The following is a 24,354-nucleotide window of genomic DNA, read 5'->3' on the forward strand; positions in this document are numbered from 1 at the left end:
GATTTGCGACGTCAATCTTTTTTGCGCTCATGTCGTTGTCGTCCTTGTTCTCGTTCTCGTCCTCGTCCCCATCCCCGTGGTTCCCATCAACCTCCCCTAAAGCTATCGCTTATCCGCCCTTGACTTAGACGGGCTCCTGCTCGCTCGCGATCTCTCCGGTGCCTTGGCTGGCGACTTGACCGTCTTCTTTGCCGGCGACTTTGTCGACTTGACGGGAGACTTGCCCCTTGCATTCGCCTTCTCTGCATCTATCTCTTTCTCATCCTTCATCGGCGATGCCGCCATCTTACTCAACACGTTCTCGTTGAGAGATCCGACAGGTTTGCCGGCATTGCGCGTGCGCCTGTTGTTGGGTGCCTGGGTTGGAGCAGGGGGTGGAAGACCGGCGGTGCTGGCTACGTTTGTTGCGTCGGTGTTGGCTGTTGTGATGTCGTTGTTCGGCTCTGCTGGCTCGGTCGACGCGGGATGTGCTTCCGGTGGAGTATCGTCCTTCTCAGCCGGAACTTGCGACGGACCGCTGACTTCAGTCGTCTCGTTCCCTTCGCGAGACGCAGCCACGACGTTCTCCGTCATCATCTCGTTCAGAGTCGGAGTCTGCTCATCACCAAGGTCTACCTTCGTCCTCTGCACCTTTGATGACAACGACCTAGGTGGCATCTGAGATGAACGAGGTGGCCCCTCACCGTCATCTTCTGTGAAGAGCCGCTTCATAACCGGGGTCAATATGATAGCGGGCTTGCGAGTAACGGCAATCGGAGTCATATTCTCCAAAGCCAGCGTCTGCTCACCGCCAAGGTCCTCCTTCGTCCTCGGGACCTGAGATGGCTTCGGCGACGCTTCCTCATCGCCTTCAGTGCCAATCTTCCGCTTGGTAGCTGGAGTCAGCTCGATGGCGGGGATGTCGATATCGGGGATGTCGATGCCGGGGATATCGGTGGTAGCCTGAGGCGGCTGCTTGTTTGGACTCGGTGAAGGCATGGCATAGAGATCGTCGTTGCTGTGATCGCTGTCATCGATGACGGTATCGCCGTCAATGACGAGAGTATCGCCATGAGTGTTGGTCTCGCCCTTGTCTGCGTCTTGCTCGGGCGGCGCTGATGATTCCGCGCCGTCTGCATCACCCAAGCCGTATGTGAAAGTGCCTGAGTTGTCCGCGTCACCCTCAAAAGAACTCCAGAAGTCTTCGATATCAGAAGCGTCACCATCGTCTTCTCCCTGTTCTTCTTCGCCTAGTTCCTGTACGGCGAACTTGAATGCCGGCCCACCACCAGGCGTCAGTAGATTTCCTGTCGGAATCTCTGCACTCTCGCTGCTAAGCCGAAGCTGCTTGACCGGTCTGGGTGTCTCGCCCGCGTCGTCAGACTTTCGCTTCAACTCAGTCAAGCCGTCGATGTATGCTGGGAGTGTGATCGTCCTAGCATTCCAGTCTGCGGTGAGTTTTCTGTGGTCCTTTGGCGTCGAGGTTGTATCGGGAGTAGCTGGAGGGGCGGATATAGTGGGGAGGGGTGTAGATGGGCTTGTGAGTCCGGCAACGGAGACGAGACGAGGCTGATCATCGATAGGGTGGTTGGAAGAGATCGCGCTCAGTGAGTTCTGCATCTTAGATGGAGTGAGCGACTTCGCGGCGGGTGCAGCCATCTCTGTAGCTTTCGCACCGTCGATCTCCGACTTCAGCTTCTTGACTTCCATCTCCAGTGCCTCGCGACGAGCACAATCCTTCTTCAGCTGCTCTTTGAGCTCCTCGTTCTCGTCATTGAGCGCAGTCTGCACAGCATCGTTGATCTGCTTCGCCTCCGCAGCGATGCCTTCCCACTGCTTGACCTGCTCTTTGAGCGCGGTGACTTCCTTGCTATGTCGTAGTCGCACCTCGTGGAAGTCTCTCTCCATCGAAGCTGCATCGGCCCTGCCCTTCTCTTCTTCTTCTCGGGACGCTTGCAACTGCAAAGTTAGAGAGGCTGCGTTGGCCTCGGCTTCCTCCTTCTCTTCTTGGACTTTTCCCACTAGTTCTTTCACCTGGGCCAAGCCAGATCCAGCGGTTTTAATGGCTTCGTTCGCACAACCCAATTGCTCCTTGACTGAGAGGAGTTCCACGTTAACCGTCTGCGTTTCTTGTCGTGCAGCTTCCAGCTCAGCCTTCAGGGAAGCCACTTGAGAGCTGACTGCCTCAACCTCCTCCGGTACGGCCTGAGGCTCTTGACTGTGAGAAGCCAGTAGCGAAGCGACTTTGGCTTTAGCCCCATCAGCCTCTTCTTGCACCAGCCGAAACTTCTCGTCCTTGGAAACAGCTTCCATCTTGGCGTCTACAGCCTCTTGCCGCGCCGCCCGAAGTTGATGTCCCATATCCTCCAGTGCATCTCGCTTTGGAGTTGATGAGTTGTGAGACGAGGTGGACATTCTACTCGGGTGCGCAGGCTTGCTCGTAGACTGCTGGAGCTCTTTGACCTGCGCATTGCTGTGCTTCAGCTGATCGCTCGTTTCCTTGAGTGCCTCCTGTAACTTCCGGACCACTTCTGGTGTTTGTGTAGGCTCTTCGCGCACAGGTGTCGCAAAGTCTGGAACCTCGTCGACCTGTGTAGTCTGACGCGCTCGATCAGAGCTCGCCTTCTCCCTCATCTCAGACTCCTTCTGCTGCTTCTTCGCAACTTCCAGCTCTTTCCGTAGACCAACATTCGTCTTAAGCTTAATATGAAGCCAGTTAATAACGCGCCAAGTGATAGCCTTCCATGTGTTATGGTCGACTCCTGGTGGAGTCCTTGCACCTTTCCAGATTCTCATCACACTTACAGTACCCCGAACAGTCATGACGGAGTACAATGCGTATTCGAGGGCGCGATATTCGAGTGCGGAATTGGCCTTGTTCATGATAGTGTAGCCGGCGCTTACGATCCTGAACAGAGTTGGCGAGACGATAGAGTTCATTTTTGCGGCTGTGTTGTTGGAGGTGGCGGAAGCGATGAATGTTGATGTTGTGTTTGTGGTCTTCTTGATGGTGTTTGTCGCGGTCCTGGCGCCGGTCGCGAAGTTGGTGCTGACGCCTTGCCGGAGATCGGATGTCTCTGGCGCAGTATTCAAAGGGGTAGTAGATGGATATTTCCTCGCTACTTGTCACAGCGCTGATGGGTATGTTAGTGATCGTGTGGGTGGGATGATGAGGCGGGGTTTGGACTTACGCTGATAGCGTGACTGCGGTAGAGACCTTGCCGCGCAAGTGTTCGCCTGTTCGGCTGCGGCGTAGTTCCTTTGGGCTGTTTATCTGAGCCTCAGCGTCTTCGATGTTGCTGCGGTTGCTGACGGGCGGGAGTGCGCGTTGTGGTGTCGTCGCGGTGTCGTCGCAGTGGGCTGAGAATATCCAAGGTAGAGGGGTAGCAGAGTCGCGACTCAATGAATGCAAGGAAACAGACAAAGTCTTGTTTACACTCGCTAAGTCGCAATAGTGTGCGCTGACGTAACGGGACAGTCACGTAATAGGAAGTTTTGGTCTTTCACTGATGCGATCGGGAGCCAAACAAAGGAACAAAGAGATAAGAAGACAGTCATAGCTAGGCTCGAGGAGCCACACAAAATATGGAGGAGATGCGGCTTTTACATGCACTTTTTTGCAGAAATGATATCTAGGAAGGAAGATACGTACTAGATGTAGCAACTGAACCTCGGGGTTGCCCACCAAGTTCCCCCAAACTCGCATTCCAGCGCCGCGTTTGACGCCGCACGAGGCGCGCGCACCAGAACTTCCGTCTGAGCCATCATCACAAGCTCAACATTTGCCATCAAAGACCTCACTTGCTCTTCTGCCCCCACCACGATTCCGCCTCCGCCGCCTTCCACTCATCGTACTCTCCCGCCGCACGCTCAATCACAGCCTGCTCAGCAGCCGCCTGCCACGTCTTCGCCAAGTGACCATTCTTGAGATCTTCCTGGAACTTGGCGACATCGGTACGGAAGCAGTTGTTTGCCAGCGTAAAGGCTGAAGGTCGTGTGTCTTCTGTGTTGCCGGTGCTGATCTTGGCGAGGAGAGCTTGGTGCGTAGTATTCTCGGGAAGCATGGAGATGAGTGTAGTTTGCTGCTCTGGGCTGAGGTTGGTCCAGGCCGGTCCTTCAAGAAGCATGTGCTGCGGTGTGTGAGCTCTTTGAAGTGTGGGTGGTGAATGGATTGCGATGAAGACTTACGTAGATGTCTGCTTTGACTAGACGGCTGGAGGAGTTGGTGGTGATGTAGATTGGGTCGAAGACTTTGCTTGGTCCCTTCTTGGTCGGGGCAGCTTTGGGAGTGGGCTTTTCCTCAAACTCCTCAAACCGCTCTGGTGCTTTACGGTTGCGCGAGGGGCGTGAGCTGGGTGTCGCTGCAGGAGCGGGTTTCTTGGCTGCTGCTTTCTTCGGGGCCGGCTTTTTGGGCGCAGGCTTCTTTGGAGCAGGCGTCTTCTTTTTTGTAGTCTTGGCTTTTGTTGCTGAGCTTGTGCTCCTGGCTGCGCGTTTGGGAGGCGGTGTACCGAAGGCGGGCTCTTCGTCGTCATCATCCACTTCTTCGTGAGATCTCTTCGGGCTCTGCTTGGACACGCGTTTAGCGCCCATGTTGGATGTCGGCATAGTAGTAGAGGCGGACGCCAGCGCCTGCTGAGGAAGGGATGGAGACTCGATCGATGGCATGATGGACGAGTCGTCTCCTGTTGTTGAGATGGCAGAATCTGGGACTTGGCTCGGTAGGCTTGAGGGTATGGGCGAGACCTGCTCAGATGGAGAAGAGGGCGGTGAAGATAGAGGTGAGGAGTCTGGGTCAGAGTGGTGCATCTTGGCTCGTTTGTTTGGTGTTGTTCGAGGTGGTGCAGTGGTTTGCTCTGAGTTTGGTGCGGGCGGAACAGGTGTCGGTTGGTAGTCGTGTGGAGAGGTAAGTCGAGTGGCGGACGAAGGTCTATGGTTGTCAATTGAAGCTGAGAGAGACGACATTTGGGTTGCCAATGCGCGTTAAGCTTTCGATTGTCGGACAGTGGATATAGGCGAACAATAGGCTACTGGACCAAGCGACAGTCACGTGTGAAAAGAAGAATTTCGGTGCGCGAAGTGAATGTGGAGGTCGTATTGAGCAGTTGCACAATGGTAGTCACGCGCTTGGTAGACAAGTCGTGAAGACGCCGCACGGTACATGGAGTAGTGAAGAATGGGAACGCACCTTACTGGTAACGACATTTTGTCGTTTGGACTGAATGCAGAAGTCTGATGTCGAACTTGAGCAAGTATTTTCTTGCAAGACGTCGTAAGTGCAAGTGACTACCTGGGTAAGATGAGATGCACGGCAGCTGGCAGAATGCCGGTGTGATGTCGTTTGTGTTAAGGCAGTAGCTATCGCGTTCCGCAAGGCTCATCTACCGATGGCTATGGTCGCGTTCCACTGGGAAGCTTGAGCCTCGAGCGACTTGAATCAGGGTTGAAAGCGCGTCCGCCACTCAATGGATTGAGTGAAGGTGTTGAAGGGGTACGCGAAGACACCAGCTCGGCTCCGCATGGTGGCTGGGGCGTTGAGTTGAGGTTGTACCAGACGTTCCGTCACAAAGATACCGATATCAATCCAGACAGTCTATCTGACCTTGTTATTCCGATTAAAGCGTCTGTAGAGGCATGAAAGACAGTGCATTGAAGCGTCACGGCATGCTGGTTGTTCAGTGATGGCCGTTGGCGCGTCCGTGCGCTTTCCCGCGCGTTCTTTCCGCATCGTCATCTTTGCGATCTGGTATCATCAGCCCGACACGTATCCCCTACCACGCGACTACACATCCTCGGGCCTAACTTTGCGCTCGACATAATACTTGGCGACGTTGTACACCCACCAGCTGTAATTCTCCGCACCCTCAACCGCCGCCATGATCAAACACACCATAATATCGCGGCTCGATGGTCAGTAACTCGGCCATATTGAAGGCTGCACAAGTGCTGATACATGCCTAGGCCTTCATTTGGTAGCCTCGGTCGACAATAACCAGGTAAGGGCGCCTCTCGAGCCGTCACGTAGCCTAGACATGAGACTCACAATTTCCAGAACGATGCCGAGTTCATCGAGGCCACGAACAAAGTAAAGATGTTACAGCGACGCCTAAACCGTAACGCCGAACAACAAGCGAGTATAGAGAGCGGAAACTACACCTTCCAGTATGCGCATTGCCCCTGCCTCTAGGTGCAGAGAAGCATCCTCGATCACATGCTAACACAGCCCCCAGCTACATAATTGAGGGCGACCTCTGCTTCCTCTGCATATGCGACCGTTCCTACCCGCGCAAACTCGCCTTCACATACCTCTCGGACCTCCAACGCGAATTCACCACTACATACCAACCGCAACAGTACCTCTCACCCACATGCCGACCGTACGAATTCGTCGGGTTCGATCAGTTCATTCAGAGCACAAAGAAGACATACCAAGATTCGAGGGCGACACAGAATCTGGACAAGTTGAACGATGAGCTGAAGGATGTTACCAAGGTTATGACCAAGAACATTGAGGATCTGCTGTATCGAGGAGACAGTCTGGAGAGGATGGGCGACATCTCGAGTCGATTACGGGAGGACAGTAGGAAGTACAAGAAGGCTGCCGTGCGCATCAACTGGGAGTTGTTGTTGAAGCAGTACGGTCCCATCGGCGGACTAGCCTTCATCATCATCGTCTTCATCTGGTGGAGATTCTTTTAGACACATGCAGCGAGTCGGCACTCAGCATGTACCAAGGAGGGCATTTCAGGCACCGTCGGCGTTAGAGGCGCATACATTGCCGAAAAACGGCTCAAGATACACAACAATACCCAAGCTCCAGCTTTTCGTATACAAGTCTTCATACAAGTACAAGTCTCCATACAAACCTTGGTTCCACCATGTGAATGCTGGCGCTGTCGAAAAGACAAGGATACCCTTCCAAGCCTCTAGCTCTGATTGGTCGGATGCATTGTCGTGAGCACTACATACCTCGCTAATACTTCACACCATGTCTGCCCCACTCCACACTACCAATTTCGTTTTGCACCTTTTCCTTTTGCCAGTCCAGCATACTTCGACATTGACGGACGAAAGAGACAAGACGTATACGAACCCGATACCATCGAGCGATTCAACGACACGATGTGAACGACCATGATCCCTCGGACGCACGTGCTGATATCAACACCATGACGACATGATCACATTCGGAGAGGATGTCTTATAAGAGGAGGGAGAGGAGATATGGAGCTATAGGGGCAGACTGGGACTCTTGACCGGACTAAACGGTTCACACCAACTGCCCTTCCTCTCTAGTGAGAAACAATGGAGCCACTTGGTGTCAATATCGCTGTGGGTTAGAGGAAGTACGCGTAGAAAGACTGTCAAGATACGATGGGAGCATCGGGTCAAGAGGAATATATGCCTACGTCGAGCAAAGAGAGTGGAGAAAAGGCCGTATTTCGGGGAACCATATGGACGAGGCATGCCGCCGTTCCCATATCCATTCACACCCGTGACGACCTAGCTTCGGAGTTCCGGTGCCCAAGGACCCCGGGCCATAGCCTTTGTCGTCGGGGATGGCTTCATCGGGATAATTGCGCAGTAAACTTCCACGTCTGGGAACTACTACGTTGGACTGCATAACTGTCATTGTCGAAGGAAGGCGCGTTCAGGGTACGCGCTGTACTTACTAGTACTGGTCGTGGTTGACCATTTCGTTCATTCTCGGCCGACCTAGGAAACAGCTAAATACCCCGAAGCCTACACCGACGTTAGGTTACCTACTTTGCGAGCCTTTCAAGTTGCTGTAGTCCGCAGACCTATTCGCATCACAAACAGCACCCCTCCCAATGACATTCTCAAACACACCAATAACAATGACAAAACCACAACTCGTTCTCATTCCCGGTGCCTGGCACACACCCTCCGCCTTCTCCCTCCTCACTACCGAGCTGTACGCTCTTGGGTACACAACGCACGCGCGTCAACTCGCCTCCGTCGGCAGCACAACACCTACCACCGATCTCTCAGCCGATATCGCCATCGTCCAGTCTATCATCAACACCGCCATCGGCGACTCCGGCAACGACGTCGTCGTACTAGCCCACAGTTGGGGCGGCATCGTCGCCAGCAGCGCTCTCGTCGGCTTCGGAAAAACCGAGCGAGAAAATCGAGGGAAAAGAGGTGGAGTGGTGAAGTGTGGATATATCGCTGCCAGCATGCTACCCGAAGGCATCAGTCTAATGGACTCGGTACACCACACCTTCCCTCCTTGGACTGAAATCTCCGGACCTTACATTCACGCTCTCGACCCACATGTCTTCTACTCCGACCTTCCTCCCGACGAACAGACGTACTGGTTTTCGCAAATCCAACCGCACTCGCTGGCGAGCGCTTATGCGAAGACGACGGGGGCGGCGTGGAAGAAGATTCCTAGTGCTTATTTGGTTTGCGAGGAGGATAGGAGTATGCCGGTCTTTGCGCAGGATAAGATGATTGAGATGGCAAGGGCGGAAGGTGGGGAGGTGCAGGTGACTAGGTTGGGGTGTGGGCATAGTCCTTTTTTGAGTCGTGTGCAAGAGACGGTGGAGTGGGTTAGGAGGGTTGCTGGGGAGGAGATTTGAAGAGGTGGAATACGGGAGGGGATCAGGTTTCCAAAAAGTCTGGGTTTGGAGCTGAGTTGTCGGTTTGCGGTGTCTTGCAGCCGTTTCCACGCTTATTCTTCCCCGATCTGTGAGCAACTGTCCCATACACGTCGGTACCAATCGTCAAGCCTTGGACGAGGAGCGGATGCGACGACCGAGACAACAACCCCAATGAACAAGTTACGGAATCGGCAGGCTCTCGCCTGCGTATAGTCAACGATTGGCCTAGGCGAGGGTCTCAGGCTTCCGACTAAGCACGTTTGTTGACCACAGGTCGGGCGATGGATCTGCGTATGATCACTGGCATGATCATGCGAAATCATGATCTGTGTATGTTCGTTGATCTCATGGATGCTTCTGCTCCACCATACCAAGCTTCACGTTATGGTGGAGCAGAAGCATCCATGAGATTAACGAACATCGACATTTGACCCAGATAATCCTTCTTCCAAGCAATGCGCATAGCACGGACTCTCCATATACTGGAACGGGCCTGTCAGCCATCCAAAGCCTCCACGCTTGCTATCTTCCGACGACCGCACGATGGAGTAACCAACCCAACGGGCGCACACTTCTCGTATCGGAATTCCTCCCCGGTCTTGTAAATTATATCAGTCGAAGCACCAGCTGCTGTGATAGCCATCTATCATAGCAGCCGCTGCTTCGACTGATATAATTCCCAAGCCCGGGGTAGGTAGTATGAGTAGCCCGCACGCTGTCCACACCGCAACCATTCCCCCAATCTTTAATATTCCGTTGGAGAAGGTTGCTGTCACAAACTCCCCCAACGCTGTATTAAAGATTGGGGGAAACGTCAGCGAGAGGTAGCCAGCACAGAGCAGATAGTCTGACTTGATTCGAGTTGTCTTGTCGCTCTGAAGCATTCTGAATTGAATTAAAGTCAGAACGAGAAAACAATGCGAATCCAGACAGCATTTCTGCTTTGTTGCTGGGTATCTCCCTGGAAATTGTGATGGCGTACTGGAAGGATGGTAAGGTTTGTTGGCCGCCTTTTTTGGGGGTGAGGTATGGGTTTGGGTGGATAGAGGATATAATCGATCAAGCAGTACTGGAAACTTTATTCGTTTGGAAGTACTGCTTGCTTAATTATATCGTGTATTTACCCAATTTCATGGTTTCGGTGTATTGGTGGAAATGTGGATGAGTGGATGAGTGGGTTGTAGGACATCGGGATTGGGCGGAAGGTATCGAAAGGGGAAAATGGTTAGCACCACAACGCTTTTCTGTTCCAGGAACTTGTAATATTATGAGGGACTATGGGTATTATGTGAGGCTGACAAGTTGCGTGAAGTTTTAGGGGTTTTGCGATATGGAGGAATTGATTTCGTACTTTGGTGTGCAGATCTAAATGTAGAAAATTACAATCAGAAGTTGGGGTCTTATCGCATCACCGATGGATCGCATGTGGAGTGGACATGACGAGAGCTTCGTTACTTTGAAAATGTACTTCAATGAAGGCAAGAGCTTATATTGGTATTGTGTATCTAGTGAACCATTCTGTTGTCAAGCCTCGATACCCGAGTCGCAACAACGACTACCACGTACGAAGCCCTCCTCGCAGCGCTCCAAGCGACAACACCCCCATTCATCGTCGATCCGCTCACGGCAACGCATCCAACGTCTCAATGACAGCGAACGTCTCTCTCGACTCATCCAACAACGGCGCGTTACCCGGCCTGTCAACGACAACAGCATAGACACCCGCATCCATCGCCGCTTCAGCTTCTATTCAAATCACAAAACATGTTAGTCACTGTACATGAAGTGTGCAGATGGAGCTAGCCACGTGCGATGGAGAAGATGTATCGATGTGAAACATGGTGGGGTCGCGTGACGGGAAAGACTTATGTGGAACGAGACACACGGATGTGGAGGAGAGGGGCAGTAGGCGAGAGACGAGATATGCGGCGTGACGAAGGACGTGTGATGGTGGGATGATAGGTAAGTAACGGATTCGGAAAGCGAGACAAAGAGTGGGTTGGAGATGCGGTGGTGGGGTGCAGATGTAAGGGCGGTGAGTAGGCGGTGGTGTGTTGTTTCAAATCACCATCCGCCGTAACAGCCTCACGAAAATACCACATACCTTTTACATTGTCAGTCAAGAAAGCGACGTTCTTGACGTCCTTGCCCAGCTCACGGCATATCTTCTCGTAGGACGTCTTTTCCATTTTAGGACCGGCGTTCACCGTGTCGTAGTGGGCGGCGAACAGGGGTTTAATGTCCCGCGTATTCGGACCGTCTGTGACGTAGGTAAAGAACTGGAGCTGAGCCTGCACGCTGCCGGAGGAGAAGATGGCCAGTGTCTTGCCGGCTGCTTTCCACTGCTCGAGTTGGGGGATTACATCGCTGAAGAGCGGGGTTTTGAGATCACCGTTGCGGAACCCGGTTGTCCATAGGTGGCCTGCGAGCAAAGGGGTTAGTTTTGCGGTGCAACTATGTGTATTGGCCGATGATTGATAAGATCGATAAAGGCAATGTGCATGTGTGGTGATGGTAGTACGCAAGCAGCGTTTAGAATGGGCTGATCGCCACGCTTGTGGTGCGATGGACGGAATAGGGTCTTGGAGCGGCGTCGAGCTGACAGGAAGAGGGTTTGGCACCCCCAAGGGTCGCTGCGACAGGCGGCGACTATCGCGATAATGCTGCCGGTGGTGACTGGCCGATCGAATCACTACTCTGTTTCGATCGAGCTAGCCGCTTTAGAGCGGCGCGGTGTCGGCGCTTGGTGTTGGCAATCATTTGGCTGGACATGGGAGGCCCGGGATGCGTCGTCCATGTTGAAACACACAATTTGTTACCCACCTTGTAGTTGCTTCAAGTACACAGCCTTGACATCGCGCCGCGTAAGGTCTTGTACGTGGGCGAGTAGCGCATCGGCGCTGCGTTTGGCGTCGTCTGGGAACGATGCGATGAGGGTTTGGAAGTCGGCATCCGACCACGAATTGCGTGCTAGTCTTGTGAGACTGTCTAGTGCATACGGGTACTGCGGCTATTGTGAGCAAGACGGCGCGAAGAGGAAACCCCACTGGCGGGCGTCGCGTGACAGATGACGGAGGTTGGAAGCGCGAGATCATCGTTGGAGTGGCAGGTGCACTTCGGAAAAGCATCTAGAACTCAGGGGAGGCGAAAGAGGCGAGGGGAGCCATGAGTGGCTTCATCATTGCCGGGTGACACCAGGCTGGCATGGGAGGGCGGGCCGGCGTGATTCTCGACAGAGGTTGGTGGTGGTGATCACGATTCCGAATGCGGGGAAGATGCGCCTCGAGACGAACAGACTGACAGCGAGGGAAAGTGGAAGCGCTGGGCAGTGAGACGCGAGAATAGAAACATGAAGGCTTACCATGACATCTTTGACGAATGAGATGCTGGAAATAGTGCCCTCTGGCAGCAGTCAGCCTCCTGAGATGTTTAGGCCAGTCAACGCATCGGAATGCGAAGCTGGGTGGCGCAGGCAAAAGCTGGGGTAGCGCCCGGGAGAGGGCAGCAACACAGACAGTGCAAGGTGCTGTCGGTGGCAGGCATCGCCATCGGGAAGTTGCTTACTAGACAGCTGCATGCATCGCGAGGTTGGTGGAGGCTGATTGCAGTCGTTCTCGACTAGCCATGCGGGACTCGAGAATGGCAAGCGACTCACCAATGTCGAGCAACACTACCTCTGCTTGGCTCCAGCGCGCGGTGTCGAGGGACGCGGGCGACATTGTTTCCTTGTTGTTGTTGAGTGCAGGGCGGTGAACGGCGGTGAGAAGAAAATCTCTGCTATAGCGCCTCTATACTGCGAACTGTAGTTGTGTGTCTGGACTGGCAGCTAACTGGTGCGAGGCTTGCGGACGGGAACTTCAAAACATGGCGGTGAGGTTACCACGGCAAGTTGTGTATTATTGACATGTGTAAACAAGTTCCTTGAATATTCCTTGACGATGCCGGATGAGGCCTGACAGCCGTGAACGTGCTGTCGAGAAGAAAATTTTCAAAAGCATAGGAGTCATCGGGCATCGGGGGTTGAAGGTTGGCAGTCGCGTACAGTCACGATGGCTCTTCCCCAACGACTTCCTTGCAATGATCGTACATCCTCGTGGCAATGATCATGATGAGGCTGGTCGTTGAGGCGCACACCGTCATGAGAGCCCCAGAATATCCACACCTTCACTCGTGTTTGCGGGCGACCATGGTGAGATGGACGGGTGTTCCTGGCTAACCCGGCCATGTCGATGCTCGATGTCGCAAGATTTCCACATAGCTTCCGCAGCCGACCCACTGTACGTCCGCCTGTCACGCAAATCCTCCCGGCTCAACGCAAAAAGTTGAAAATGCTATAGGCTGGGGGAGAGTGTGTTGTCTTTGTTTCTCTACACCGCTCATGGGTAGCCCAGGGACAGGTACAGCGAGTGGGTACAAAGAAATGGCCCGGTGCGTGTTACCTGCAGTAGCCCGTCGAGTGCCTGTCCAAGACGCTCTCTGGGTGGCTGAGGATGCAGGAGGCTGCAAGTTACTGCAAGCTACTGCGAGCCCTCCTTTAGGGTGCAGTGGGAAGCTTACTCCGGATCCTGCGCAGCAAGACAACAAACAGAGGATTCGAGGCGGGATGGACGCGCGAGGCTATTGCGGCGTGAGCGCATACACGGCTTTGTCTCAGGTAGAGCAGTGGCATGAACCCCGACTATGAAGCAGCGGGATGGATGCCACCTGAGCCTGTCAGGATCATATGGCAGTCGCAATGGCATCGCATCGCATCGCAGCATGAGCTTTCCCCAGATTTCTAATGTTTGCCGCGACCCGCCCGACCCTTGAGGCCGATGTCGAGGGACGATAGACAGTAGTCAGCCGAATAGTGTACCAGATGGCCGCGAGCTAGCGACGAAACACTTGTCATGCTGTATTGGGGCGTAGATCAGCCCCTGGATAACACAGTACTGCGCGACGGATAGACTGCGGACAATCTGAGCACACGACAGCAGGACGTCCAATGTCGGGTGCAGAGAGCGCAAGGCTCATGCGGGACAAAGTGGCAAGCATCACGAAACGAGAGATAACGGTCGCGTTGGAGCAGCTCGTGGAGGGCGGGCGCGGGCTTCTACAGGCCAGGTGGCAGTTGGGTGCTACGGTGCAACGGGCTACGATCAGCAGCGCCCTGGAGGCGGCGCTTGGGGCTAAGCCAGCATTGGCGCACGACAGCTGGTCAGGCTGGACAGGCTGGACGAGGTCTGGAAGTGCGCCCTGTCCGCGTCGGCCAGGACAATGTTTCAGCGCTCGTCATAGCTAATTTCTGCGCATTCGTCCGCCAGCACAGAGATCAGGGTGGAGCCGATGACTGTGCAAGAGATGATGCCATATGGCCAGGACCCACCGGCTGCCAAAGCAGGGACGACGGGGACGGGGGCGCAAGTGATGGCAGGCACGACGGGTGACGACCACGGTGGAAACCGATAGAAAGTCATGGAAAGTTGGCAGGCCAGTGGCGGCGCCGGTTGGCCAGGTCTTCGTGCTGCTTTAGCACCTGATCCAATGCAAGCAAAGCCACGTAGCCATCCCTAGCCAGCGCTAGTCCCAAAGCACGACCCCTGCCACTGGTGGGTCCCCCGAGGGCAGCAGCTCCTGGCGCGCTGCCCTCTAATACCCAGCTGGCCGTCCTTTACCCGCTATCACCTCACCACCATCTCCCGATGCCTCCATAACACGTACCCACCTACTTTGCTCTCGTCGTTGTTCGCAAGCTCTAGCGTTGCTTCCTCATCATCACCACCACAACCCTCACCGTCCGTTGCTGCCTTAATTACCACCGCTCCTCCCTCGCTCCTTCCGCAGCCGCAACCGCTCGCAGCTCAGACGTCAACAACGTCAACAACACCATCCCTTCCGCCCTCCGCCGACTCCCGACACACCCACGCCAACCACGCTATACACGCATCTACTCGACCATATAGCTGCCACCGCCGGGTCTGATTTGATGTGATATTGAGAGTCCGCTGCTGGCCATCCCGACATCCGTCCGACAGCTAGCTAGTCCGAGTACCCGCTCGTCCTCATCTCTCACCTCACCTCACTTCGACCCGACCGCCGCCGCAATAGCTTCTCCAGGCAGACGTTTGATGCTCTTTCGATCGAATCCAGCATAGCGAACCGCCAACTAGCATCGTCTCGACCCTCCTCGACAGCCTGCTAGCCCTTTCCGCGTGAGCCCGTGCCATCTGACTCACGCCGTCAATAGCGTCATCCAGACACCTCCCTACTGTCTGCCTACCGACGACACCTCCACTTCCACGTGTTACGACTCTCTTCTCTTTACGCAGCGATACCTCTTCCTTTCCGGACGTCTACGACTCCATCCCTCCTCCACCCACCCCGACAGCTCGTTGACTCGAGCTATCCATACGCAATTAATACCGACAAATGAGAACCACACTCTCTTGAGCATTTCCTTGCTGTTTCCGTCGACGGACTCCTGTGCATATCACCGACGACTGCTTTCTGTTTCTCCAGCCTCCCGCTGCTGCCTTACGACATATCCGGTCCGACCTATCCCATAACCATCGGCCGCCATTACAACCATTTATTGATATCTTCCCAAGACTCCGTCACCTAAAAGTCTGATAGAGCATCGCTTTTGGGCTTTCGGCTGTCTGCCCATTGTTTATCCGCATATCGAGCTTCCCCTCTTCCTGTTCCTTTGTTTGTTCGGCTTCACCACGACAGCCACCCCGTTCCACTACACACTATTCCAATGGAGTGCATGCGCGATCACCTTCACGACGGCGTTGTGCTACATGGACGATACGAGACCATCTCCCCTCTCAACAATGGCTCCTTTGGCATGGTCTTCCAGGCCAAGGACCTCGTAACTGGCGACAATGTTGCCATCAAGGTCATCACCAAGAGCACCGCCGCCGTCAACTGCCCTTCTGCTTTCGCAGTCGATGAGCGTTCCGAGGAGCTTGGCGTTCACCTGCACCTCGGCGACCACTCCAATGTTGTCAACCTCCTCCAGTCCTTCGAGACCCAGAACCACATCTACCTGGTCCTCGAGTTCTGCTCCAATGGCGACCTGTACGAGGCCATTCGTGTTGGCAAGGGCCCTCTCGAGACCGAGCACGTGCGCGACTTCATGATGCAGCTTGTCGGTGCCGTCGAGTTCATCCACTCGAAGGGCATCTACCACCGCGACATCAAGCCCGAGAACATCTTCCTCACCCAAGATGGCTCCATGAAGCTTGGCGACTTTGGTCTTGCCACTACCGACACGTGGTCCTACGAGATTGCTGTAGGCAGCGACCGCTACATGGCGCCTGAGCAGTACGACCCTGGCAACACTGGCTACTCTACTGAGAAGGCAGACATCTGGGCCATTGGCATCGTCCTCCTCAACATCCTCTTCCAGCGCAACCCCTTCGCTGTCCCATCCACTTCAGACCCTCTGTACGCCGACTTCGCTCTTGACCGTCAGAGCCTCTTCGACGTGTTCCCCAACATGTCGCAGGATACCTTTGAGGTCATCAGGCAGTGCTTGGCCATCGACCCCGAGAGGCGCGACCTCAACGCTGTCAAGGATGCCTTGGCCCGCGTCATCAGCTTCACCACCGATGACGAGAGCCTTGACGACTTCTGCACTGAGGAGCGTGACGTCGTCGCTGTCGGAGCCAACCGTGAGCCCCTCCGCACTCCCTCCATCTCGACGCCGCAGCTCGAGAACAATGGTTCATTCCCATGGGCGAAGGCCTTGGCCATGTCCCCACCTCAGCAGTTCCGTCAGCTCTCAGCCATTCCTGACGACGAGATCTACGAGGACGACATGTTCCCCGGTCCTCCCTACGACGTCAAGCCAGATAGCGCCTCTGCCGTATCTTTTGTGGACTCTGGCTTAGGCTTATCTTTCAAGTCGGTTGACGTCAGCGAACCAAAGTCGATGAACTTCACTCGATCTCGGCCCGTTGCTATCTCTGGCTCGCTTCCTGCCAAGAACTTCAACAGCATGTCGTCCGTCTTCGGGAAGAAGCGCGACATGATCTCGAAGAGCTGGAGTGACCTTTGGGATGAGGAGGATGACGATGCGCAGTTCCTCGCTGAGCTCGAGAACAACTGCCACTCTTTCAGTGCCGAGAAGCCCAAGCCCAAGGCTGTTGTCTCCGAAGCCGGATCTGGCGTCTCGACCCCTCGCGGCTTATCTGAGGTGAAGAACCCTGCCACGGTCCATAACAGCAGGGATCGCTCGCCTAAGAACATTCGCTCTGCGGTCGACCATGTCAGCGCGGCGACTGGATTCGTCTTCGAGGAGCATCGCACCCCAGCACCTGCTCGCAGCCCCAAGCGCTCTGCTGCCGACAAGTGGGCTGCCCTCGGCGATCGTCGACGCAGCCCTGCCGTCCAGGCCCAGCAGCAAGCTCAGCAGCAGACTCCGTCAAAGCCAATGAGGTCGCCCAAGTCCGCTGAAGCTCCGAACTCCGCCCGGAAGCGGAGCCGGACTGGAACTGGCCGACGACCGATCCACTGGGGCTCCAGTCACAACGAAAACAACAACCACCCTGTCAGCTCCTGGGAGCAGAAGGTGGACAACTGGTACAAGAGCAAAGATTGGCGCTCTCATACCGATCACGCCCAGATCACGGACGATCTGGGTGACCTTGAGTGGGTGTGGTAAGGCACTATGACCTGCCACTTGTAGTCTTGACAACTTTTCTTATCCCTTTTTTTCTTTGCTTTGATTTCGAGGAATACGTTGTTTCCAGGAAGCAAGAGTCCTACGATTCCCAATCCTCAACCCTCCACGTTCAAATTGTAGCCGTTAGAGATACCATTTCCTATCTCCTCTCCTCTCTACCTTATACCTGTACACTCCACTTCACCGACAACCTCATCATTTCGAGCTTCTATCTTGTCGCTTGGTATCTCTCCTTTGTTACTTCACGGGTGTGTTTGTGGCTAGCTTCTGGGACTCTTGCATTGTTGGCGGGTGAAAGAAACTGTTCTGATGAAGGCTTTCGTCAAACTGCAAATGCTCAAATATGAAAAGGGAAGCAAGCGGCATCTGGGATGGAGTTTATGTTTTTTTCTGTTGGCATCGAGAGGAGCCCATCTCTCCTCTTTCACAATTCGCTTCTTAGGGATGATTAGTTAGTCAAGCCTCGTATCCGTCGGAGATTCCTTTAGCATTGGCACCGTTTTCGCAAAAAGTCGATCGGTCGCGAAAAGGATCCGGGATTTACCCACTCATTAGTACGTCTTCTGCAACCAGTGACGATTTCCTTGAATCGAAAAACATTACGGTAGATGCCCTACCGTTCAAGTAAATAAGCTTCTTTCTCAGATTGTATATATACCTATAGATTTAATCCCGTACGTACATTGTAATTAGACCAACCCCATAGAACGCGCTTCTCGCGATGAAAACCGTCATTACCAAGGATCATCCATGCACATGTTGAACGTGCTGAGGATTGATCAACACAAGATACCATACACGTCAAATATGTATTTACAACTCCAACATCACACCATCCTCCCCTCCCCCGTAGCAAACCCCCCCACCAGCCCAAACTCCCCCTCCACATCCTCAAACCCCTTCCCCTCAACCACCATCTTCGCCACGGCCCTCGCGCACACCGGTATTATCCCCATCCCCCCTCCATTAAACCCACACAACATCCACTGGCCCTCCTTTACCCCAGGAACACGGCCCACATGCGGCATCCCATCTGGCGTCTGCGCTTGAATCCCCGTCCAGATACTATCAGGCTCTGCTAGACTGTCCTGCCAGCCTAGGAAGGTTGTAGACATGTAGGATGTCCAGTGGGAGTAGATGGGGGGAGGGAAGTGGCCTGTGAGGAGGGAGTCATCGACGGTGTTGTACCATAGGGATTTGTTGTGAGCGTAGAGCCAGGAACCGCCGCCTACGACGATGGTGGAGTCGGGGCGCGGGTTTAGGTAGTCTGTTCCTGTTGGGTGGCCGGGTGATGAGGGGGCGAAGGCGATGTTGTAGGTGTTGGACAAATGGGGATGGATGGGGTGGGAGGGTACGTGGTGGCTGTTCATTCCTTTGTAGGGGGTTATTGTGCCACGGAAGGAGGGGAGGAGGGAGGGGGTGTAGGCGTTTGTGGCGTGGATGAGGGATTTAGTGGTGAGGGTGCCGCGGGGGGTGTGTAGAATGGTGCCGTTGGATGTAGAGGAGGTGGTGAGGTGCGTAACCGGCGTATTCATCTGTACATTCAACACCCCTTCCCCATCTCCCCCACTCCCACCAAACCTCCCCACCAACACCCCAAGCACCCCCGTAACCAACCTATACGGCCAAAAGCTCGCTACCTCACACGTAAACGCCCCCACCGCCCCCTTTACACTCGTCACACCTTCTACATACTTCCCCTCAACCACACTCCTGCTCTTCGTCCACTCCTCCCCTTTCTTCACCGCATCATCAAACACCCTCTTCACCTTTTCGAACTCTTCGCGATCTTGAAAAACATCAAAGCTACGCCGGAGTTCAAACTCGCATTCCTGCACTAACCCCTCGTCTTCAACCAGCGCTTTCAAGTCATATATGACGCGTTGGTGGTAGTCCGCCATCTCCGTTCTCAACCCGCTATCTTGCATACCCGCCAGCGTCGCCGTCTTAATTTTAGAATGCCCGCCGTTGCGTGCGGTGGCGCCGCTGCAGAGGTCGCGGGCGTCGAGGAGGACGACGCGTGGCATGCGTTTTCCCGTGGAGAGGTAGCTTTTGTGGCTGGTTTGGAGGATGTGGTACAAGGTTAGTACGCCAGCCATTCCGGAGCCGATAATCGCGATGTCGCATGTCGTGGGGAGGGAAGGCGTTGTGCGGAGGGTGGCGTAGGGATGTGGGTTTTGGAGCCAGTAGCTGGGCATGGGGTTGGGGACGGGGAGGTAGTCGTGGGGTTGTTTTCCATGAGAAGAGGCGTTGGTGCTGGTGTTGTGGGTTGAGGGGGGATTGGGAGTGGGAGCCGGCGTGACGACTTTTCGGAGAACCATCTTTGCGAGTAGGATGAGGATGGGATGTTGTGATAGTTGGAGTAGGATGTGGCAACGACGACTGTTTATACATGTAGGATGTTGATCAACGGCTTATTTGGGGGCCGTTTCGTTGTGGCTTACTTCGGCGTTCGGGCTAAAGTCAGAGGCGTTAGATGTTGCATCTCACCTTCCATTCCGGTTGGCTGCAGGTGTTCTTATCGGTATTCATACGTCAGTGTACGGGTATAAGCGCATGGTGAATCGGAAGAAGACGACTTTTGACGATCTTTGGATTTTGACTTGTATATAGTCGGGGTATCATGGAAAGGAAATGGGTTCTAGCTCCTACACGAAAACGAGTCCGAACGACGGGACTATGGTACACTCGGTGTAGTGGGACTGGTCAGTCCACCTTGACTCTTCCTCCTGTCCTTCTTCTTCTTGGGCGCGGGAGCGATGATGCCCTTTTTACCTTGCGCTTCCAATGTCGTCGGCGTCCCTACCGCCTTTGGTGTGCCTACTGCAGATGGTGCTCTGCTCGGTGGCTGTGTCTCGATCTTCAACCCTGCAGCAGGTGTAGACTGTGAGGCTTGTGCCGCTTGCTCCTGTGCCTTGTTCCTTGCATTGACAGCGGTCTTGGTGCCCTCGAAGACGAACGCGCCTGGTTCGCCCTTCAGCGGGTTCTCGTCCATGTATTCGTCTCCGTATGCGTTTGTGAGATTGAGCGAGTGCATGAACAGCGCGTCTGAGAACTCGGTGGTGGATGCGAGTGGATCCGTCGCCTGTGTTGCGGCTCCCGCTCCTTGTGACTGTGAGCCCGCCGCGTCTGGATCTGTTGGCGCCAGTGTTGGACTGCCGATTCGACTCGCCGTAGTCGCTGCTTTCGCAGCTTCGTGTGAAGGAGGGAAGTACGAGTATCCCGTCGCAGGTGTCCAGTGTGTCATGTTCTTGGATATCTCAGCCATCTGCTCCATGCGCGTCGCGACGGTAAGCAGTCTACTCTGCACAACGTCCAGCAAGCTCGGCGCCATAAGAACTTTGGTGTTGTGCGTGTACCAGTTGCCCTCGACAAACATGCCGTTCTTTTTGTTGCCATCGTAATCTGTGACCTCGGCCTTGTGTTGGCGCTGGAGAATCCATGGGTGCCCTTCGCCCTGCCCTTCGCCTGCTATAACGTATTGTATTCCTTGTGGTACACTATTGAGTCGTTGATTCCACAGCGTCGGGTCATTCATGATTTGTTGGGCATTGGCCGGGTCATGGAGGTTGAGGTTAGTGAAGACGGATATGTTGATGCACTCTTCGGCGTCGAACCATGGCGACGAGGTGAAGTACCAGAAGAGGTTGTTTCCGGCATTCAGGTCTTGCCCAGGCAGAGTCGCGATAGTAGAGGGCGCATCGTATTCTTGCTCGTCGGGGGGTGGGAGTGTCGGAGGCATGTTGGCGGTGGGTTTGTGAGTGAGGAGTGTTAGGGCTGTCTGGAAGCTCTTGAAGGTTGCCCAGGTGGTGACGGAGAAGCTACTGGTAGGTGGCACGGGCCTCTCACCTCCGCGTGTTGGCCGCAATCGACTTGCGCCGTCTTCTGCATACCACTACCACGACAACTCAACACCATGGATCTCGTACAGACAGTGCGCAAAGAAGGCAGCCGGTAAGTTTGATTGTTCTCGATGTTGAAGTGCTAGCTAACAGCACCCAGCGGCGGTCGCGCCGACTTCAAATGGGAAGACGTCAAGAACGATGCGCAACGCGAAAACTACCTGGGCCACTCGCTCATGGCCCCCGTCGGTCGCTGGCAACAAGGACGCGACCTGAACTGGTACGCAAAGGGCGACGAGGAATCTAAAGAAGCCGAAGCCGCGCGCATCAAGGAAGAGAAGCGCAAGCTGAAGGAGGCTGAGGAAGACGCTATGCTAGCTGCCATGGGTTTGCCCGTGCCAGTACGCAACAACGCGAACCTGACGCCACTCGGCCAGAAGGCACATGAGGCAGATGTCAAGGACACGCTAGACGAGAAGGCCAAGGTGGAGGATGATGACGACAAGGCGAAGAGGAGGGAGAAGAAGGAGCGTTCACGCAGACACAGAGACGACGATGGAGAGCGAAGGAGACGTCATCGATCGCGGAGTCGTTCGCGGGACAGAGAGCGGCGCCACAGACACCGAGAACGTTCACGCTCGCGCGACAGACGGAGAGATGATGGGCGCGATGAGAGGCGCAGACACCGATCACGAAGCCGCGACCACAAGCGACGAGATGACCATACAGAGCGCAGGCGCGAACGCGATGTCGATGTAAAGCGATCGAGGTCACTATCGAGAGACCGGAGACGGCGAAAGGACACGAGAAGCAGGTCACCACACGAGAGGAGTGGGAGGAGGAGGGATTGAGGAGTGTAGCAGATACAGCGAACACATCCTCAAAGCAGTTCTAATCAGACCATGGGCGTTCTTTAGATTTCTACTGGTATGGTGCCACCCAGTTCAAGCGTTCATGAGAGCTTATGTAGCTTTAGCGAAATCTTTACGTTGGACATCCTGACATCGATCCAAATAAAGTTCTGGCAGTTCTTCAAACAACAACCTACTCTACATGCCGGACAAAGTCATCATACGCACCTGACTACCCCAGTACATACCCACATATCCCCACGCTGCACGCCTTCCGGGATCTCCCTCCGACTCGGCAACCTCGGCCGGCTCCCCATAGCCCCCCAAACCCCTCATCATCAGCATGTAACAATGATACACAGTAGCGTCTTCGCTATTGCATCCTCACCGCTGCGATTTGCTCTTTTCTTACTTCAAAACCCCGTTTGCATACTCATTCTTCGTTGCTTGACAACTCTGACTTGAATAACCCTGATCCCATCCGTCCAACCCCAGTCATCCCATCACCAACCACCATGACCGCAGCACCACCATCCATACCCGACTGGCGCACCCTCGCCGCCTCAAAACGCGAATCCGTGTACGCAAAGATACCAGAAGATTGGCGACTGCCTTCTTCGCAAACATCGAAGTACACAGAAACGTCCAGTATATCTGTGCTAGATGTACCGCGAACATGCGGCATCTTGACCGAGAAAGAGCTAGACATTACTGAAAATTACGATGCCACCGATTTGGTCAAGATGATGGCAGAGGGCCAATTGACAAGTACAGAAGTGGTAACGGCATTCTGCAAGAGAGCAGCTGTGGCGCAGCAGTGTGTGAGTTGCTTGACGGAGATATTATTCGACGAAGCACTCGCCCGGGCTCGGGAATGCGATGATTTTCTGAAGAGAGAAAGGAGGGTTATGGGACCGTTGCATGGGCTGCCGATAAGTTTGAAGGACTCCTTCAACATCCGCGGCGTCCAAGCAACCCTCGGCTACATATCCTTCCTCGCGCGCCCCCCCTCCGCCTCAAACTCCTCCCTAGTAACCCTCCTGCACACACTCGGCGCAGTCTTCTACGTGAAAACCAACCTCCCCCAAACAATGATGACAGCAGACTCCCACAACAACATCTTCGGCCGCACGTTGAACCCGCTCAAACTCTCCCACACAGCCGGCGGTTCCACAGGCGGCGAGGGCGCCCTCCTCGCTATGAAAGGCAGCGTCCTAGGCGTGGCAACCGATGTCGCAGGCTCAAACCGCATCCCCGCGATATGCTGCGGCGGCTCGTCTTTGAAGCCAACGGCAGGGAGGGTGCCGTTTGCAGGTGGTGTTGCAGTCGGTCGGCTGGGTAGTCCAGGGTCTGTTCCCGTGGTTATAGGACCGTGTGGCCGTTCTGTCCGCGACTACGAGCTTTTCTTAAGGAGTGTAGGCGACGCGAAACCGTGGCTTTACGACGAAAACAGTCTCAACGTGCCGTGGCGCTGTGTCCAGCCTTCGCCGACGCCCCTGCGGTTCGGGCTGGTGAGGGGGTGTAAGGAGAGGCCGCTTCATCCGCCTATTGCGCGTGCGCTGCATATGACGGCGATGAAACTCAAAGCGCAAGGCCACGAGATCGTCCTCCTCGATGACAAGATACCGGATCTGTATCAAACCGCCCTGCTAGCATGGAAATTCTTCATGTTGGACCCTAAGAAAACGCCACTGCAGTATATCAAAGATGGAGGCGAGCCGCCCGTTCCTTCGCTATCAACATGCTCGTTCCCCGAGTTGAAAGATTGGGTGCCTAGCCTGGATGAGCTGTGGGATTTGAATGTGCAGAAGGCGGGGGTTGTCAGGAAGTGGCATGCGTTAATGGTTGGTGATATTGGCGGTGAGGGGGAGAAGGGGCTAGATGCCGTTCTCATGCCGGGGTACCAGGGTGTCGCGCCAAAGCATGATACCTACGGTCTCCCGATTTACACGGTCGTGGTCAATCTTTTGAATTGGCCGAGTGGGGTGCTGGTAGCTGGGACAGCGGAGAAAGGGGCTGATAAGGAGTTTTTGAAGGAGGGCGTGGCGTTTGAACCGCCTTGTAAGTGTCTTTGTCGAAGAAGTGGAGAATGAAGACTAACGTGTGCTGCAGATGATGCGGATGAGTGCGAGGGTTTACCGACGCATGTCCAGGTTGTGGGGAAGAGTTTGATGGATGAGGAGTTGGTGGAGGTTCTGAAGGTTGTGGAAGGTGTGCTGAAGGCGTAGCGTCTGGTACGGTACCATTGTTGGATTTCATATGAGCATGTCCTGGTAAGTCTTCTTCAGGGATACAGTGTGAGATTGAGGTTACATTCATGATTTGATTCATGTAGACTTGATCATTCATTCCCAATGACTTATCCTCCGCATCTCCCATCGCAGGAC

General features: G+C 54.6%; 9 protein-coding genes across 9 annotated transcripts; 5 read left to right on the top strand and 4 right to left on the bottom strand.

The window, feature by feature from the left end:
• Positions 1–102: 102 nt before the first annotated feature.
• On the bottom strand, positions 103–2,919 carry J4E85_010545 (uncharacterized protein; the record flags this gene model as incomplete). The annotated part of the gene is made up of 1 exon (XM_051474754.1): positions 103–2,919. One exon carries the CDS (start codon positions 2,917–2,919, stop codon positions 103–105), a length of 2,817 nt encoding a protein of 938 aa, XP_051321430.1.
• An 857-nt stretch (positions 2,920–3,776) lies between these two features.
• On the bottom strand, positions 3,777–4,569 carry J4E85_010546 (uncharacterized protein; the record flags this gene model as incomplete). The annotated part of the gene is made up of 2 exons (XM_051474755.1): positions 3,777–4,109; positions 4,168–4,569. 2 exons carry the CDS (start codon positions 4,567–4,569, stop codon positions 3,777–3,779), a joined length of 735 nt encoding a protein of 244 aa, XP_051321431.1.
• A 1,283-nt stretch (positions 4,570–5,852) lies between these two features.
• Positions 5,853–6,675, top strand: J4E85_010547 (uncharacterized protein; the record flags this gene model as incomplete). Its single annotated transcript, XM_051474756.1, has 4 exons — positions 5,853–5,886; positions 5,938–5,972; positions 6,029–6,138; positions 6,207–6,675. The coding sequence occupies 4 exons, from the start codon at positions 5,853–5,855 to the stop codon at positions 6,673–6,675; spliced, it is 648 nt and encodes a 215-aa protein (XP_051321432.1).
• Positions 6,676–7,835: 1,160 nt separating this feature from the next.
• Positions 7,836–8,497, top strand: J4E85_010548 (uncharacterized protein; the record flags this gene model as incomplete). Its single annotated transcript, XM_051474757.1, is given in 2 exon segments — positions 7,836–8,475; positions 8,490–8,497. 2 exon segments carry the CDS (start codon positions 7,836–7,838, stop codon positions 8,495–8,497), a joined length of 648 nt encoding a protein of 215 aa, XP_051321433.1.
• Positions 8,498–10,224: 1,727 nt separating this feature from the next.
• On the bottom strand, positions 10,225–11,809 carry J4E85_010549 (uncharacterized protein; the record flags this gene model as incomplete). The annotated part of the gene is made up of 4 exons (XM_051474758.1): positions 10,225–10,349; positions 10,708–11,025; positions 11,427–11,587; positions 11,739–11,809. The coding sequence occupies 4 exons, from the start codon at positions 11,807–11,809 to the stop codon at positions 10,225–10,227; spliced, it is 675 nt and encodes a 224-aa protein (XP_051321434.1).
• Positions 11,810–15,342: 3,533 nt separating this feature from the next.
• J4E85_010550 (uncharacterized protein) lies at positions 15,343–17,253 on the top strand (the record flags this gene model as incomplete). Its single annotated transcript, XM_051474759.1, has 1 exon — positions 15,343–17,253. One exon carries the CDS (start codon positions 15,343–15,345, stop codon positions 17,251–17,253), a length of 1,911 nt encoding a protein of 636 aa, XP_051321435.1.
• Positions 17,254–19,951: 2,698 nt separating this feature from the next.
• J4E85_010551 (uncharacterized protein) lies at positions 19,952–21,016 on the bottom strand (the record flags this gene model as incomplete). The annotated part of the gene is made up of 1 exon (XM_051474760.1): positions 19,952–21,016. One exon carries the CDS (start codon positions 21,014–21,016, stop codon positions 19,952–19,954), a length of 1,065 nt encoding a protein of 354 aa, XP_051321436.1.
• A 174-nt stretch (positions 21,017–21,190) lies between these two features.
• J4E85_010552 (uncharacterized protein) lies at positions 21,191–22,011 on the top strand (the record flags this gene model as incomplete). Its single annotated transcript, XM_051474761.1, has 3 exons — positions 21,191–21,228; positions 21,277–21,689; positions 21,878–22,011. The coding sequence occupies 3 exons, from the start codon at positions 21,191–21,193 to the stop codon at positions 22,009–22,011; spliced, it is 585 nt and encodes a 194-aa protein (XP_051321437.1).
• A 471-nt stretch (positions 22,012–22,482) lies between these two features.
• J4E85_010553 (uncharacterized protein) lies at positions 22,483–24,195 on the top strand (the record flags this gene model as incomplete). The annotated part of the gene is made up of 2 exons (XM_051474762.1): positions 22,483–24,028; positions 24,080–24,195. 2 exons carry the CDS (start codon positions 22,483–22,485, stop codon positions 24,193–24,195), a joined length of 1,662 nt encoding a protein of 553 aa, XP_051321438.1.
• Between the last annotated feature and the right edge of the window lie 159 nt (positions 24,196–24,354).

The sequence above is a fragment of the Alternaria conjuncta genome (genome assembly GCF_024043145.1).
Source record: "Alternaria conjuncta strain BMP 0040 chromosome Unknown scaffold_24, whole genome shotgun sequence".
Taxonomy (NCBI): Eukaryota; Fungi; Ascomycota; class Dothideomycetes; order Pleosporales; family Pleosporaceae; genus Alternaria; species Alternaria conjuncta.